Source organism: Rutilus rutilus (genome assembly GCF_951802725.1).
Source record: "Rutilus rutilus genome assembly, chromosome: 21".
NCBI lineage: Eukaryota > Metazoa > Chordata > Actinopteri > Cypriniformes > Leuciscidae > Rutilus > Rutilus rutilus.
The window spans coordinates 27,545,748-27,561,083 of NC_140226.1; the positions used below are offsets into that span (position 1 = coordinate 27,545,748).

At 38.1% G+C, this 15,336-nt stretch overlaps 1 protein-coding gene across 4 annotated transcripts in view; it reads left to right on the forward strand.

Annotated features, from left to right (window-relative positions):
* The first annotated feature begins 1,215 nt into the window (after positions 1 to 1,215).
* The window catches only part of mta1 (metastasis associated 1), a 42,491-nt gene continuing 28,370 nt past the window's right edge, over positions 1,216 to 15,336 (forward strand). For 2 of the 4 annotated variants that reach the window (XM_084392574.1, XM_084392575.1), the window contains exons 1-2: positions 1,216 to 1,465; positions 14,329 to 14,396. In XM_084392574.1, the coding sequence (XP_084248700.1) occupies positions 1,438 to 1,465; positions 14,329 to 14,396 (96 nt within the window). In that variant the 5' untranslated portion in view covers positions 1,216 to 1,437. The remainder of the gene's footprint in view (positions 1,466 to 14,328; positions 14,397 to 15,336) is intronic. The other 2 variants (XM_084392572.1, XM_084392573.1) reach the window with 1 other exon arrangement.

The window sequence follows — 15,336 nt, forward strand, 5'->3', positions numbered from 1 at the left end:
GACTATGTTCTAACTTCTATGTAGTAGCCTATGAATGTATTTAGTATGAATGAACATAGTCCGGACATAGTATATTCACCATGTCAGCCTTGTCATGTGACTTACGGCGTAAGTTTTGTTTCACTTCCATTTCCAGCTTCTCTCCTGTGGCCTCATGGGATAGTGTCCATCAGATGCGCACTTCATGCCAGAAGTAGTAGGTCATCCGGGTACTTTTCTAATTGTGCTTTATGAACATATGATTTCGGACATACTCAGTAAAAATGATATGATCAATAAGTTATGACAACAACATATGTTTTTACATTGCTTTAATACAAATCAAATTTTCAAACCTTTTTTATGTAATACAAGAACAAGTCAGTTTAATGTAATTTAAGTTGAAATGACATCCAAATTGATTGTAGGCTACTTAAAAATTTAAGGCAGACACTTTTTTTTTCTTTTTTTTGTTTACAGTGAACTACTCTTTTCACATACTATTTTTGACTGCTTATAGGGAACTAGGCATATTCAGACTGTCTCTAACTATTGCTTGGCAGATAAAACTGATTTTCTTTTTCCAGACAAAACCTTTGCATACTGAGGAAAGACAAGACAAACGAAGACAAGACAATAATAATAATAATAATAATAATAATAATTAAATGCAACAACGCAAAAAAGAAGAAGAAAAAAGTAGAAAAAGAATCATATCAGAGTCTTTGGGTGTCCTCTTTTGATTCAGGCCATCAAGCAGCCGTTCGGCAACACTGTAGCAACTCACGCCCTAGTAACTAGCCACACATAGCAACCATATAGTGACCCATGACCCAGCCAAATCTCAGCATCAGAATATTATATACCCTACAGGGACACTGGGATGCTATCTTTGGACTCATAGCAGCATAGAGGCAAATCCAACATTTTGAAGGCGTTGAACGCCCTAGTTACTCAAACATGATCCTCCACAGAGAGGAATTTCTTTCCTTGTTCTATTATAGGCAACTCGTTTAGATCTTTGTTTGAAACTTAGTCTGAGAGCAACAGTTGTTTATTTGTTTCATTTCGCCTCTAGCGGGTCCAAAGTAGTACAGCAGCAATGGTTTTGGTCATTTGAAGTAGGCGGGGAAACGCGAGTGATGCTTGCCCGTGCAGACCCCCTTCCCCTCCCCTCTCGCGCTGCTCTCCAGTCCCGTGGCCCGAGTCTCTGCTCCTGCGTAAGGATCCCGCTTTGTTGAGAAGGTGTTTCTAAACACGCGGGTGATTCTGAACGAGATCCCTCACACCGCCCCGTGGAACGCGGCTTCGTAAAAATATGTGCACTGTCTCTTTAAGATCCCTTCACTAGTCCGCTTCGTATTGATCAATCCACCATTTTCCAGCGCACAGCACTCAGCGGCGGCGGCGGAGAGAGAAAGCCCTACCTGGAGACGCCAGGCAGGACCGGGGGCAGTCATGGCAGCCAACATGTACCGGGTCGGAGGTAAGAGATCATGCTGGGTAAAAAATGTCGTGCCCTTTTGTGTGTGTCGCTCTCGCTCATGCTTTTTCGCAACAGGGCTTAGCAGTTTTAGGTTTGTCCTTCCTCTTTTATTTTTTAAAGTACTGTAGGACTACAGTGAGAGGATGATGATGGTGATGGGGATTGCGAGCAGCGAGATGAAGAGGAACACTCTCGTTTCGGGACCCCGAGAATGTTTTTACTACTAACTGCCGCTACATTTATTGCCGTTAGCATGATGTAGCGCGTGCGGGTGTCATTGAGTGTTAGTAACAAGCGGGTAACTCTTAAATTTACAGAGAAGAGAAGCGTATGAATTTTTTTTTTTTTTTTTTTTTTAAGTTAAGTTTAGGCTGCACGCCCCACTTAAGACACTCTGACGGGTCAGAAACACTCTGTTTTAATGGGAGAGGATGGTACAGTGTCAAATCTTTGTCTTGTAATTTACTTTTTATAGATATTGAATGTAATGGATGAAGTGAGAAAGTTTTGGCACATAAACTTTAAGCCAGTAGATTGAGTCCAGTGACTTCAGTGCTCATGGAGAAGCTGTGTAGATGTAAAGTATAGAATAAATAATGCTATGTGTCAAAGAATTAACTTTATGGAGATTTATATTGGCATACCCAAATTGTCTGTTTTCATAAAGAAAGAAGATGCCAATAATGCACTGCTGCCTTTTCATATATTTAACACATTTAAAAGAGGTTCACAATGATCTCTAATTAACTCAATTATCTAATGTGGCTGAAGCTCAGATATCAATTTAAAGGAACAGTGAATAATTGAAAACTCTGCCATTTACTCACCCGCCTCATGATGTTTCAAATCTATATGACTTTGTTTCTTCCGCAGAACACAAAAGGAGATGCTAGGCAGAATGACAGCTTCAGTCACCATTCACTTTCATTTGTTTTTCCATACAATGAAAGTGAATGGTGACTGAGGCTGTCATTGAGCCTAACCTCTCCTTTTGTGTTCTGTGGAAGAAACAAAGTCATATAGATTTGAAACATCATGAGTTGCCAGAAGTTTCATTTTTGATCATTTATCCCTTCCAGTGATTGCATTTGGCTCTGTAACGGATTCCCTGTTGGTATCAATTAACCATTAGGATCCTGGCTAGGGAGAATGAATGTGTGCTTACAGTGTCCATAGTGTAATTATTGGTGTTAAGAGAGTATTTGGCTTGGGAAGTTTACTCTCGAGGCAGGGGGAGTTGATGAACTTGGTCTAACCTGAAGAAAAGCTGATCTTTCATCAGGTGATGCGTTACAAGTGAATTTACATATTCTGGTTTAACTTGCGAACATCCGATCGGGAGTCTTCTTCTTTTCTGTCTAGATGTTTCTAGTGTTTAAACATGTTTCTGATATATGAAGTATACAGTATTCAGATGTTCTGTGTTTTATAGAGTACCTGGATTATCTTGTGAAAAGGAGCAGGATGCATGACTTGACTTTTCATTTGCAGTGTCACAAATGAACTGTAGTAATATCTGCCACAGTTTTTACCAACTTTTAATGGGGTAGTTTACCCACAAATGAAACTCCTGTAATTATTTACTCACCCTACTGTTGTTCCAAACCCATTAGACTTTCATTCATCTTCTGAAGACAAATGAAAATGTATTTAATATTCTCTCATCATTTTTGTCCATTGAAAGTACACACAACCAAAAGTTTCACACTTCAAAACGTTCATAAAGACAAGAAAGTAATTCATATGAATCAAGTGGTTTAATCTAAGTCTTCGGAGGAGACACGATCACTTTATAAGATGAAGGCTTTTATTCATATAAAAATATTGATCAATGCACATGCATAGAGCACACAAAAGCTCAACTGTACTCGCTTGAAGTACAAGAACAAAACTCGTTTTGAACGACACGAGGGTGAGTAAACGATGACAATTTTCACATTATTTTAAGAAGTTTTTATCTATCATAAATGTATGTGACAAAGTAAGCCTACCACTTTTTGAAAGGGTGGAATAATGCATACAGTTTTCACATAGTATTTAGACAAAAATAGGCTGTATTGGATCTGCAATACTCCGTATACAGTTAGCAGATTCTGAACAGTCGCTGCTCTCACTGGATGTCCTGTACGGAGATGAATCACAGGTTTTTGAATGCGTTCGTTCAGCACTTTAAGATCATTGCAAAAATATCTGTTACTCTGTTACACGCTCCTCCCAGTGTTTGCAACATCTTTGGCTGCTGAGGCTGAAAATGGCCCCAGGCGCTTCATCCAGCAGAGAGTCTCCAAGGGCCTCCATACCGCTGGCTACTGCATCACCTGATACGACTGATCGACGACATCTGCACTCTCTCTATTTCTCTATTTCTCTCATTGGTCTAGTGGACCAAATGAAGCACATTGACCAACCTCAGCCTGGAATGAAGCCAGTTTTGCAAAAATTTACACCTCCATGTTCATACCTCTGCTGTGCACCCTATACACTTAGCGCAGCCGTACTAATTGCTGAAATGTGCCATAACTGTCATTTGGATCTCATTAAAGCACCCCCAGATACCTTCTTCGTGATTCTCCTGATAGCTCCAATACAATCATCGTTTTCCTTTGAGTGGATTTTGGGGTATTGAATTTGGAAGTGGAGCCATAATGGTTAAAACAATGCCCTGTGAGGGAGAAACAATGCCTCAGCGTTCTCTTCCTCCTTTGTCCTCCCTCACACTTGATGGAGAAGGTAGTCGGCCTGAATTCTCTCTCATTGAGCTAACGGCTTTTCTCTGGCTCTCTTTTCTTCTCCCAGAAGGGAGGCTTCTCCTAGACTCCAGCGTAGAATAAATGTGCCAAGAAAATCAGAGGGAAAAAAAATTCAAAACAGACCACCATGAACAGCCAGAGAAATGATGGAAATTGAATGAATCACATTGCGATTGGTGGCGTTGAACTTGGCTATCTTCGGGATGGGTCAGGTTCGAGTTGGGAGCCATGAATGAGAAACGTAAACCAATGGATGCAGTGAGCAGAGATATATGGTATTTGGGGAAGCTTTACCAGGTGTCTGCTATCTCTAATATGTGTCCGGTCTGTGCGGGTGTTTGCCCTGCAGTTGGTCTTGGGAGTAATTGATGTATGATACCACAAAGCAAGCAAATTTCATACTTTCTGTCTGGTACAAATACAATAGCCGGATCCTATTACGTGGTACATTTTGAAAAAGCATTTTGTTCTCCATCCACCTTGGGGAAAATGCAGTTGCTTTAACATTTTGTTTGTGCTGAAGTGAGCCTAGTAGAGTCTTCTGTAAATCACTGGCCAGGAATCTGTGCCTGCAGAACTTTGCATAAGGGCCAATGACGTGAATACACCGTCAATTTCTGAATTAAAAGTTATTGATCATTTTTGGAGATCAGAATGTCAGGGTGATACAGATGTTCTGATATTATAATGAGGATAAAAACCTCATTAAAATAATTGAATTCTTGAAAAGAACTTAAGTAGTTTGGCATAATCATTTATTACTATATTTATAATATTAAATTTGATTAAAGTGCCCCTATTATGCTTTTTCGAATATTACCTTTCATGCAGTGTGTAATATAGCTGCTTGTGAATGTAAAAGCTCTGCAAAGTTTTAAAGATTGAAGTGCATGACAAATAAAGTTATTGTCTCCAAAAAGAAAGAATTGATTCTAAACTTCCAAAATGAGTTTTCAGCAAATCTTGTCTATCTTCCTATGTACAAACCTACGTAATAATGTAACACATTTGCATAATGCCAGCCTATGGTCTTCATTGGCTGCCCTGAACAACGTCTACTTTGTATACTGTAATTGCAGCTGAGGTCTGGAAGAGTTTGGTTCCTGCTGTTGACATATTGAGAAAATGCTATTTTCAGCGCTGTAGATCCACTTTGCATGCACTTCAAAAAGGACTTGCATTGGAATTGATACAGAAAAACAGACGGCATCGTTCCTCTTCGAAACACTGATCAAGTGCTGACGAAACCTCCGGAGCTGAAATTCAGATATGGTGATAGGCGTTTTTTTTTTTTTTTCTTTCTCGGTAGATCAATCACAACTGACTGAGTCGTCTGACCAATCAGAGCAGAGTAGGCTCATGGAAAAGAGGGATTAGAGAGACTAAATCTTCAATTGAACCAATCTCAGACTCTTTGAGAAATTAGGTGATATGTATATTATGAACCTTGGTTTGATGCATGTAAACCTGTTGTAGGAGACTTCTAAAACAAAATTAGGAACCTTTAAAATAGCCTAGGTGCGCTTTAATATGACAAATCAAAGTCATGTCAACCAACATTGCAGAAAAATAAAACAGGAAGTGAAATCATAGGCTCTTAAAATATAAGGTAATATCTACAAAATCAGTCTTATGGGTGTTTGTGGAGTCTAGATGTCCTACAGGTTGTAAAATGTCATATGGTTTTGACTTCCCCCCAAAAATCTTATATTTATGAATTATTAATCCATTTATAATGTATTATGATATGCTATTTATTATTATTATGATGTGTAAATGTTTACATTCACTTGTATTCAAGGTGTAAGTAAAGCATGCTATTTTTTACTTGATGGTTGCACCACATGACAACTTTTTAGTATTTGAATGAATTAAACCAACATTAATTCAAGGATTACATTTGTAAGAATATGGCACATTTTAAACTGCTTTCCTTTTCTTTATAGTGGGGACTTATCAATGACCCTTAAAGCTCAAGAGATTTCAGTAGAATTAGACATGCTCGTCATCCAAAAGGTTCTACTCATAAGTGATGCTAATTGCTAATTTGAATGTATATTGATAATCCATTCCACAGAATTCTTCTGATCTTACCTTAGAATCACAGCAGAAGATGGAGAGAAAAAAAAGTTCCCATATTCTTCCCGGGCCATTTAGTATTTTAGAGTATACAAAGCAAGACAACAGGGATTGTAGTTCTGTAATATTTAAATACAGGTAATGATGCAGACACTGCAAGTTGTCTTTGCCGAGCGAAGCATCAGTCCAGGCTGCTCTGAGCGCTGCAGAGTCCTGAAGCACCTCCACAGGAGCAGTTATCTCTCTAGTACAGTTGTGTGATTGACAGTTAAAACAGCAACATTATCATTTATTCAATAGTTCCTCAGCTGGCAGAGATTCTTTAATGAGATGAGTGGAATGGCGTTGTTTCTGAGAAGATGCTCAGAGGATTAGCTAACTAGTTTCTGCCATTACTTTTGCTGTAGCTTTATTTTATGATAAAGTGTTTAAATTGTATTGATTTTGAAAAATGTATTTGACCCTTGATCCATTTACACTAAAAATGCCTGCAAGAAGAGGCTGTGTTCTTAGCGAACCTATTCTGGCGTTTTTTTTATTCATCGCTCATTATGCTTATTTTGCCCTGACTGTTTGCACACGTGTCTTACTCCATGACCTTACCAAGCTCAATACTGAGTCGTTTTTTTTCCGCTAAAGACTGATGACAAACAATACATTTTAGCTCTATATTTTTGACTATTTTCGCACTGGGATGTTCAACCAACAGTGTGATATCTAATTGTTCCAAATCATGCCAGTCAAAATTGGTCAAAAATACTTTCTACTGCACATTCCTAAACTTATTGTGCATGATTGCAGTGCATGTTGTTCCAATTAAATAAAATGCTCCTGTGCTTTCCATTTTGGTCATTGTCAGAATTTTTTTTGGGGGGTTTTTGTTAACTAATTTCCAAATAGCTATTTAGGCTATTATTAGGAAATTCAAGCCTTGCTCTAGTTTAAAGGGGTGGTATAATGCCCCTTTTTACAATATGTAAAATAGGTCTCTGTTGTACCCAGAGTGTGTATGTGAAGTTTTAGCTCAAAATACCCCACAGATAATATTTTTTTTTACAGCATGTTAAATTTGAGGGTCAGTAAAAACGCGTCGTTTCGTGTGTGTCCCTTTAAATGCAAATGAGCTGCTGCTCCTGGCACAGAGGGCGGAGCTTCAAGAGCTTGTGTTAGCAGCTCCGATTACCTCACGCAAACTGTTCTGCCTTTTATGTTTAAACTGGAGTCAGACAGTGATGGAGAGACTCAAGAAGAAGTGACAACATGTAGAATGCAACAGGACGTTTCTGAATGGTTATTTGATGAATTTATGTTGCTGATGTGGAGTTAACTATTTTCAATTAGCATATTCTGTCATGATAATCTATAAAATCGCTCGTGTGGGAACTGTTACAGAGTGACATGCTATTGCAATGCATTTGTGTTATGTACTGTATTGCGTGTGTAAAGACGGATGCGACAGCTTGAGCAGACTCACAAATGTGCTCTGCTACAACAAATCTTCCTCTTCTCAACATGGACTGTGTGTTCTGGGGGCAGAGTTTATGTATATTTTAGGGTTAGTGATGTCACTAACCCGGGAGGAATGTCGTGTAGTCCCTACCAGCCGTTTGTTGTAGTCCTTAATTAAACGATTTCTTTAAAAGCAAATATCTTCCTTTGCTTTGAACTTTGAGCATTGTAACTTTGCAGACGTTGTTTATACTCAAACAGCAACATTACACACTAACTAAAGTTAGAAAAGTGAAATCATAATCAACCACCCCTTTAATCCCAGAGTTACACTTTATTTTAAGGTGACGTAGTCACATACTTACTCAAATAAGTACTAAGTAATATTAACTAACTACATGTACTTACTATAGAGTTGTGGTTAGGGTTTGGTTTAGTTACTTGTAATTATGCATAATTCACTGTTATTACTATAGTAAGTAACATGTACTTACTATAGTAACAACAGTGAATTATGCATAATAATTATTAATTATTAATGTCACCTTAAAATAAAGTGTTACCAATCCCAGTAAAAGTAATAAAGGCTATATCAATATTGGCAAATAATGATCAATTTCAGATTCAATTTCAATTTATTAATAAGCCTTGAAACTCTACATTGAAACATTGGGATACTTGTAATGTTCTCCCTCTCACAGTTGAACTTGACCTTCCAACTTGATGTTCCAGTCAAAAATCCTCCTCAAAAATTGATGGCGGCTGTGTTTCACGTCCATTCATGTCTGGCTTTATTGTTGAGTGGAAGACCAGTTTTTCAATCCAACAAATGACCTATGAATAAAATAAAGTATCAAAATCAAGCATTTTATTTCTCTTTGAATATCCCTATTCAGTGAAAGTGAATGGTAGAGAATGAATGCCATTTGATGTTGACTAAACGTCAAATATTAGACACTTCATGCTGCTTTTTTGCTTTTAGTGTGGACAGAAAAATGACTTGCTACTGAATGCTTGTCACATAGTGGACATTGTGTCAGGATCTTTGTGTAAATAAAGGTGGCACAATTACAGACCCTGCAATTTCACACACAACGCCTCGTTCTCTTTCATTTAGAATAGTCTAGAGAAATAAACCGAAACATCAAAAAAAAAAAAAAAAAGCACATTCACGTGCATAAAAAAAAAAAATTAATTAAAAAATTACATTTTTAGAATTTATGAATAAAATAAAGAGTATGAATAAAAAATAGAAAGTGTATAAATAAAGACTACACTTCAAAAGTTTGGGTCAGTAAAATTATTTTTGAAAGAAGAAATACCTTTATTCTGCAAGGATGGATTAAATTAGTAAAAGTAAATGCATTCATAATGTTACTAAATATTTTTAAATAAATGCTGTTCTTTTAAACTTTCTATTCATCAAAGAATCCTGAAAAAATGTATCACATTTTCCACAAGAAAGCAGCACAACTATTTTTACATTGATGATAATAATGAATGCATCTTGAGCACCAAACCATCATATTAGAATGATTTCTGAAGGCTGGAATAATAATGCAGAAAATTCAGGTTTGCCCTCACAGGAATAAATAACATTTTAAATCATAAAAGTTATTTAAAATATTACTGTTTTTATTTGATTAAATACATGCAGCCTTGGTGAGCATAAGAGACTTCTTTCAAAAACATAAAAAAAACCTCCAAATCTCAGCTTTAAAGGGATACTTCACCCAAAAATGAAAATTCTGTCATCATTTACTCACCCTCATGTCGTTCCAAACCTGTAAGACTTTCGTTCATCATCTGTTCATCATCGGAACTCAAATGAAGATCTTTTTGATGAAATCTGAGAGCTTCTCAGATTTACAGTTCCTGGTTTGAAACAAGCGGGTTTAACTTGAGTGTCTGGTGCGTTCCGGCCCACCACTGGTTTTTAGGTTGTAAGACACGCACTTGGTTCCGTGTTGTTGGAGAAGGTGTTGTATAACTCGAATCCCTGAGCCGGAGGCAGAGAGCAAGAATAACCTAAGATCTGCACTAATGCTCTGTGTATGTGTTTGGCGCATAAGCTTGAATTAACTGGCATTGCCATAGTAACGGATGTCTCGTGGGTCCGGGTCTGATTGTCCTAAGACAGGGATTGAATGGCCTCTGTACCCTCCGAGGACCTGTGCAGGCCGGGGTCTCCTGCAGCGGCTGGGTCACGGAGACCTCTTCCTCTGAGTTGAGCTCATGGCAGCCTACACTTCCTGAAGTCCAGCCTGATTGCATGTGGGCCTGTCGATTTAATGAAGTCGAGAAGTTTATATATTTTACATTTGACAAAATGTTCATCCCTAGTTTGTCCTTTAAACTTTGTATCATTTAAGTATCTCTTTTTTTTAAATGTTGGCTTGTTCGTTTTATCTCTCGCTCTTTGTCTGTCTCTCTTCACTCAACTTCACTCCCTACACTTAACTCTCTCCCTCACTCTCTTTCTGTCTGTCTTTCCTTCACCCTCAGTCTCAGTAAGGCTCGGCAACATGCACGGATTGGATCACAGGAAATTTGACTGCACTGTGATGTCACAGGCTGTGTCGCTTGCTGATTGGTGGGGGGATGGGGGCACAGCATTCGCTGTGGGCACAGGCAGGCAGAGATGGCAGGAGGGTTGTCAGAAGCTGAGAGAGACAGCAGTGATGCATCCTGGTCTTCTCTATGCTCCTCTTCGTTCTCCGTGGCTCTGACTCCATGTTGTGTTTTGCTCTGGTCTGGGAGGCCTCTGGTTGAACTTGTACTCGTTAAATAAGCAGCAAAGAGGTGCGGCCCTAGTCTTACACATACACACTGATAGATACGGTCAAACGCACATGGCTGAATGAGTCTCAGATGGAGTGGAAGATTCATGACTGTGTATGTCAGGGATTCGCAACCTCTTTTGATCCACAATCAATGTTTTTAGGTTCCAGGGTTCTTGAGATCCCAACACGTCCCCCTGTAGTCAATAGTTTTATCCCTTAAAACGTAACTTTGATCACCAAAATGGCATATTTAAAAAAAAAAATTCCCAGTGAAAGAAAATGTATTCATGCCTTAAAATAGCTTGAATGTAACTCTACACCTTTGCTTCATTTAGTATATGCGGAACCATGAATATGCAAATGAGCCCCGCCTCCACTCACTCACACAAGCTCATCTACAAGTCGATGTATCAGAATGGTAATGCGCTTTATGTATCGCTCTCTACAGTGTCGGACTCATAATGGTAATTACTATGATTAGCCTTTGGCTTGACTACATCAAACAGCTAATAATGTATTGCTAATGTTACATGAATTGTTCCCGTTCGCCATCTCAGAGTCAGGCAGGTGCCTTCTAACAATCAGCATCCTTAGAAACGCTTTGAACAACTTAGATCGTCAGTGGAGAAAGGCATGCAGTTCATCATAACCTAATTCACCCGCTAATGTACACGATTTTTTTTATATCAATAGAAAAATCTAGCGAGATAACCTGGCTTCTCTTCTTCGCAGTTAATGATATGCTAAAGCCCCTCCCGCACGTTGACGTGATTGGTTACATGGTAGTTTGGGATGTAAGAAACGCCGGCGATTTCAAACCACTTTTTTTTTTTTTTTTTTTACTGCAGTTTTAAGGAGAAAATGGTGTTGACTTACGAATTTGCACATGGTTTGTCTTAAAGCATCTTAAAAACACCACATATACATATAAACAACATTAAAAACCACAAGGTGTCTTTAAGCTGTACACTTTAGGCAGCAAATGACATTCGTAAGATTAACTCATTTTACTATTCAATCCGTTTTATTGAAAAAAATTGCTATTTTTTTGCATCTTTAAAAAAAAAATTGAACTAGAAATAGAGCTAGTTTTGCTGTACTACGCCTCGCTGTTTTGAATGCAAGAATGCGTCCCATCCCCGTTGTAAGTTGAAAGTGTGCATCTCATCTTAACCGTTGCCAAGGACCCCAAATATGATGACCCCTTTTTAATAGAGAAGTGCAAGAGCTGCAAATTTGATTGTGTGTAACTAAACAGTACGTAGAAAATATCACATCTAAATCTCTGGTGTTCTGTGTTTGTGTTGGTTTATTTTCAGTTGTAGTAGACCACTGTGTATGCTGTAACATCTGTCTGAAAGTCTGAGTAAAGTGCTACAGACCAGCCAGCACACACTTCTTGGTGGAAGAAAAAACAACAAACAGGAGCATACAGGATCCTCCCAGTTTTTCCAAGACAACATATTAGGTCATCAAGAGCCAAAGTCGCTTCCTGTCTCTTTATAGCCAATGTTGCCATAGACAGAATTTTTTTTCAACAGGACATATGAAGGGCCAGCACTGTGTTCTCTCCAGGCTTGACTGTGTAAAGTGACAAGTGATAAAAGCTATCTATTGCATTTAAATCTAAGTTTCATCCTAATCAACGAGTGGTTGCTTGGTGTCTTTTTCTTTGGCATTGAGCTGGGTAGCCCACCCACCATAAAATGTCATTGGTTTAAATCCTGCTCCACATAATACAACATTAGAGGTGCAGTAAGCGATTTTCTTTTTTCATATAGAACATCTAAAAAAACAAAAAAACTTAACCTTGAAAGTTGTTTCTACACAATTTTATTTTAGTGTATTCTTTCAAGATCAAAGTTTGTAATTCTCAACCTTCATTCCTTGAAGTTTAGTTCCACTTGTTTTTTGTCGTTTAAATTCTCAGCAAATTCAACCATTTTGATATATGAGTAAACAGACTTCTCTGTGAAACAGGAAGTGTAGTCTCACATGGCTGTGTTACCAAACACTGAGTTTGCAAACGTGTTTTTGCCAGACTTGGTGTTCTGGTCCCCCCACCCCCCGAAACCCCCGGATTACTGTTGTAGCGTGTGTGTGTGTGTGTGTGTATTTATGCCGTCTGCTGTATGCGGGGTGTAATCTGCCAGAGGTCCTGGCACACACAGGGTTAAGACCAGGCACCCCACCAAGCCTGAGGCCTGCGGGGGACGTCCCGCAGAGCTGTAAGCCTCCACAGAGCCCACACGCCCTGGAGCAAGGCCAACAGCACACGCACAGAAACACAAACACATCCAGAAAGGAGGGTTGACACAAGAAAGACTGAGAGAATCGGTAGGAGGGTCAATGACATAAAAGTGAGGCTATGATAAAAGAATTTTTATCATGTGCTAAGTTCTTAGAAATGATGTTTTTATATAGCATTTCATCCAAAAATGCTGTACCATTTTTAAGAAAAGTTTTAATTTAATGCATTTAATTTTAATGACTCCTCATGTTATTCAAGTAGAAAGTATTGCCCTGAATACGTGAATGTGCAGTTTTTAAATATTTAAAATGTAAAAAATTTCAAGGTAAATTATTTATTAATAAATATTGTTGTTTTACATGGCGTTATACTACTTGAACTAACCTTGCTTTGTATCAAAAGTAAAAAAAAATTGTGTTCTTGACCTTGACACTGTCATGAGTCCACAGGGGTTCTCTCTATGATATCATTTCCTGTTCTGTTTTCTGTCTTAAAGTGACCATTTTTCACCCAAAAAAAAAAAAAAAAGTAATTATTTACTCTGCCTCATGTCGTTCCAAACCTGTAAGCTTTTCGGTCATCTTTGAAACACAAATGAAAGATCTGTAAATGAAATCTGAAAGATTTCTGTTCCTCCACTGACAGTTGATAAATGTTTATATGTGAATAAAAGCCTAAATTAAATCTGGATTGGATTAGATTTATGATCACTTTATGAACTTTTTGAAGTGTAACAATGGTAGTTGAGTGGACTCGATAGACAGAGGGACAGAAATCTCTTAGATTTCATAAAAAATATTTTCATTTGTGTTTTGAACGAAAGTCTTACAGGTTTGGAACGACATAAGGGCGAGTAATTGATGACATAATTTTTAATTTTTTGCTGAACTAAGGTTTTCATTTCAAGAATTACCTTCTTTTTTTTTTTTTATGCTTTGGTGGACAAGTTTGGTTATTAAACAATACAAACTACTTAAGGTTTTCTTGTCTTTTAATTATTTATTTTTTTCATTATAAAATCAGGGTGGTTGTATCTCTCCGAGTCCCTGACACTAGTGGTTTGATGAATTTGAGTTTGAATTATTATTATTTTTTAAATTCACAAATCAAAAACATGCTGATTTATAGAAGAGCTGTGTGTTTGAATTGCATTTTTTAACGTAGGTTCGAATTAATTGATGTAGAGCATCAAAATGAGCGTCATGTCTAACTTGTTTGTGTTTGATGGCCTGTTTTGCCTGTGACAGTCCTGATACTGGCATGTCGTTTGGTGCCAGTCAAAAGTGGGCACTGAAGGTTATATATGAGGTTGAGTTACAAACGCCATGGCTTTTCACAGTGTCAACGCATTTGTTTTCAAGTGCCGTTGTTGGGGAGCCGGCCAAACGCAGCAGCGCTCCTGTCATGTAGCCCGACGGAGAATGCTCTGTTTAGTCTCTGAAACAGTCCGGTAAGCCTCAGCAGGTGTGTGAGCGTGACAGGAGATGCTGCCTGTCGCTGACAGACTGGAGGTGTGTTAACACTAACGCTTGTTTCTTTCTCTCCTCACAGATTATGTTTATTTCGAAAACTCCTCCAGTAACCCACTGCTGATCAGGCGAATAGAGGAACTCAACAAGGTGAGTGACAAACGAATGTGCGTGTTGCTAAAGCCAATCCCACACCATGAGACTGAAGCTTGTCACCCTTTAATGCTTTAAGTCTGCAACAAAAAGATTGTAGGATTGTAGCCAAGGTTGCAGCATTCTTCTAGTGAGTTGAAGTGCCTTCAGTTGAACTGAACTAATGACAAAAGCACAATAAAATTGCTCAAATTAAAATGAAATCAGAAAATATTAAATTAAAAGCTAATTCAAAATATGAAAAAATACTATGATAGTAAAATAAGACTGGAAGACATATGATAGATTTATGTGAGAAGCATGACAAAATAATTCGCTTTCGCTGTTAGGTTTGGTGAGCAATTTCTGATTCAGGAAGACGTCGTTCTTTTGAGTTGACTCTTTTTAAGCTATCCAGTCCTTTTAAATCTGAATCATAGGTTTAAGCCTAACCCTGAATGATTGATTCACTAATTGAACTGATTCAGTTCATTGATTTACCGCGCTCTTGAGTCACCTTAGAGTCATATGGAGCAATTTTATGATTCTTTTCTGGTGCTTTTTGTCTTTTTTCAAAGCTTGACAGCCCCAGTACTCATTCACTTTCAACGCTTTTGTGTTCCAAAAGAAGGAAATCATACAGGTTTGTAACAGCATGATGAGTAAATGATGAAAGAATAAAACATTTCTTTAAATATATGCAGGTTGACAAGCTTCAGTTTTGCAGCGTGCGCATGGAAAAACCCACACCTAAATGACTGACAAATCTCAAAGCTACAGTTTTCTGACTTTTTTTTTTGTTTTGTTCTCACCGTGCTCACACTTTCAAGCCTTCTCCTCTAACATCACATCTTCTCATCTTCTCTCCATCACGAGACCCTCTCAAATCACCCAGGAAGTGCAGAGGTGTTTAGGTCACGGTTATGATTTAGTCCTCAGTTTGCGTATCGAGGCTTCC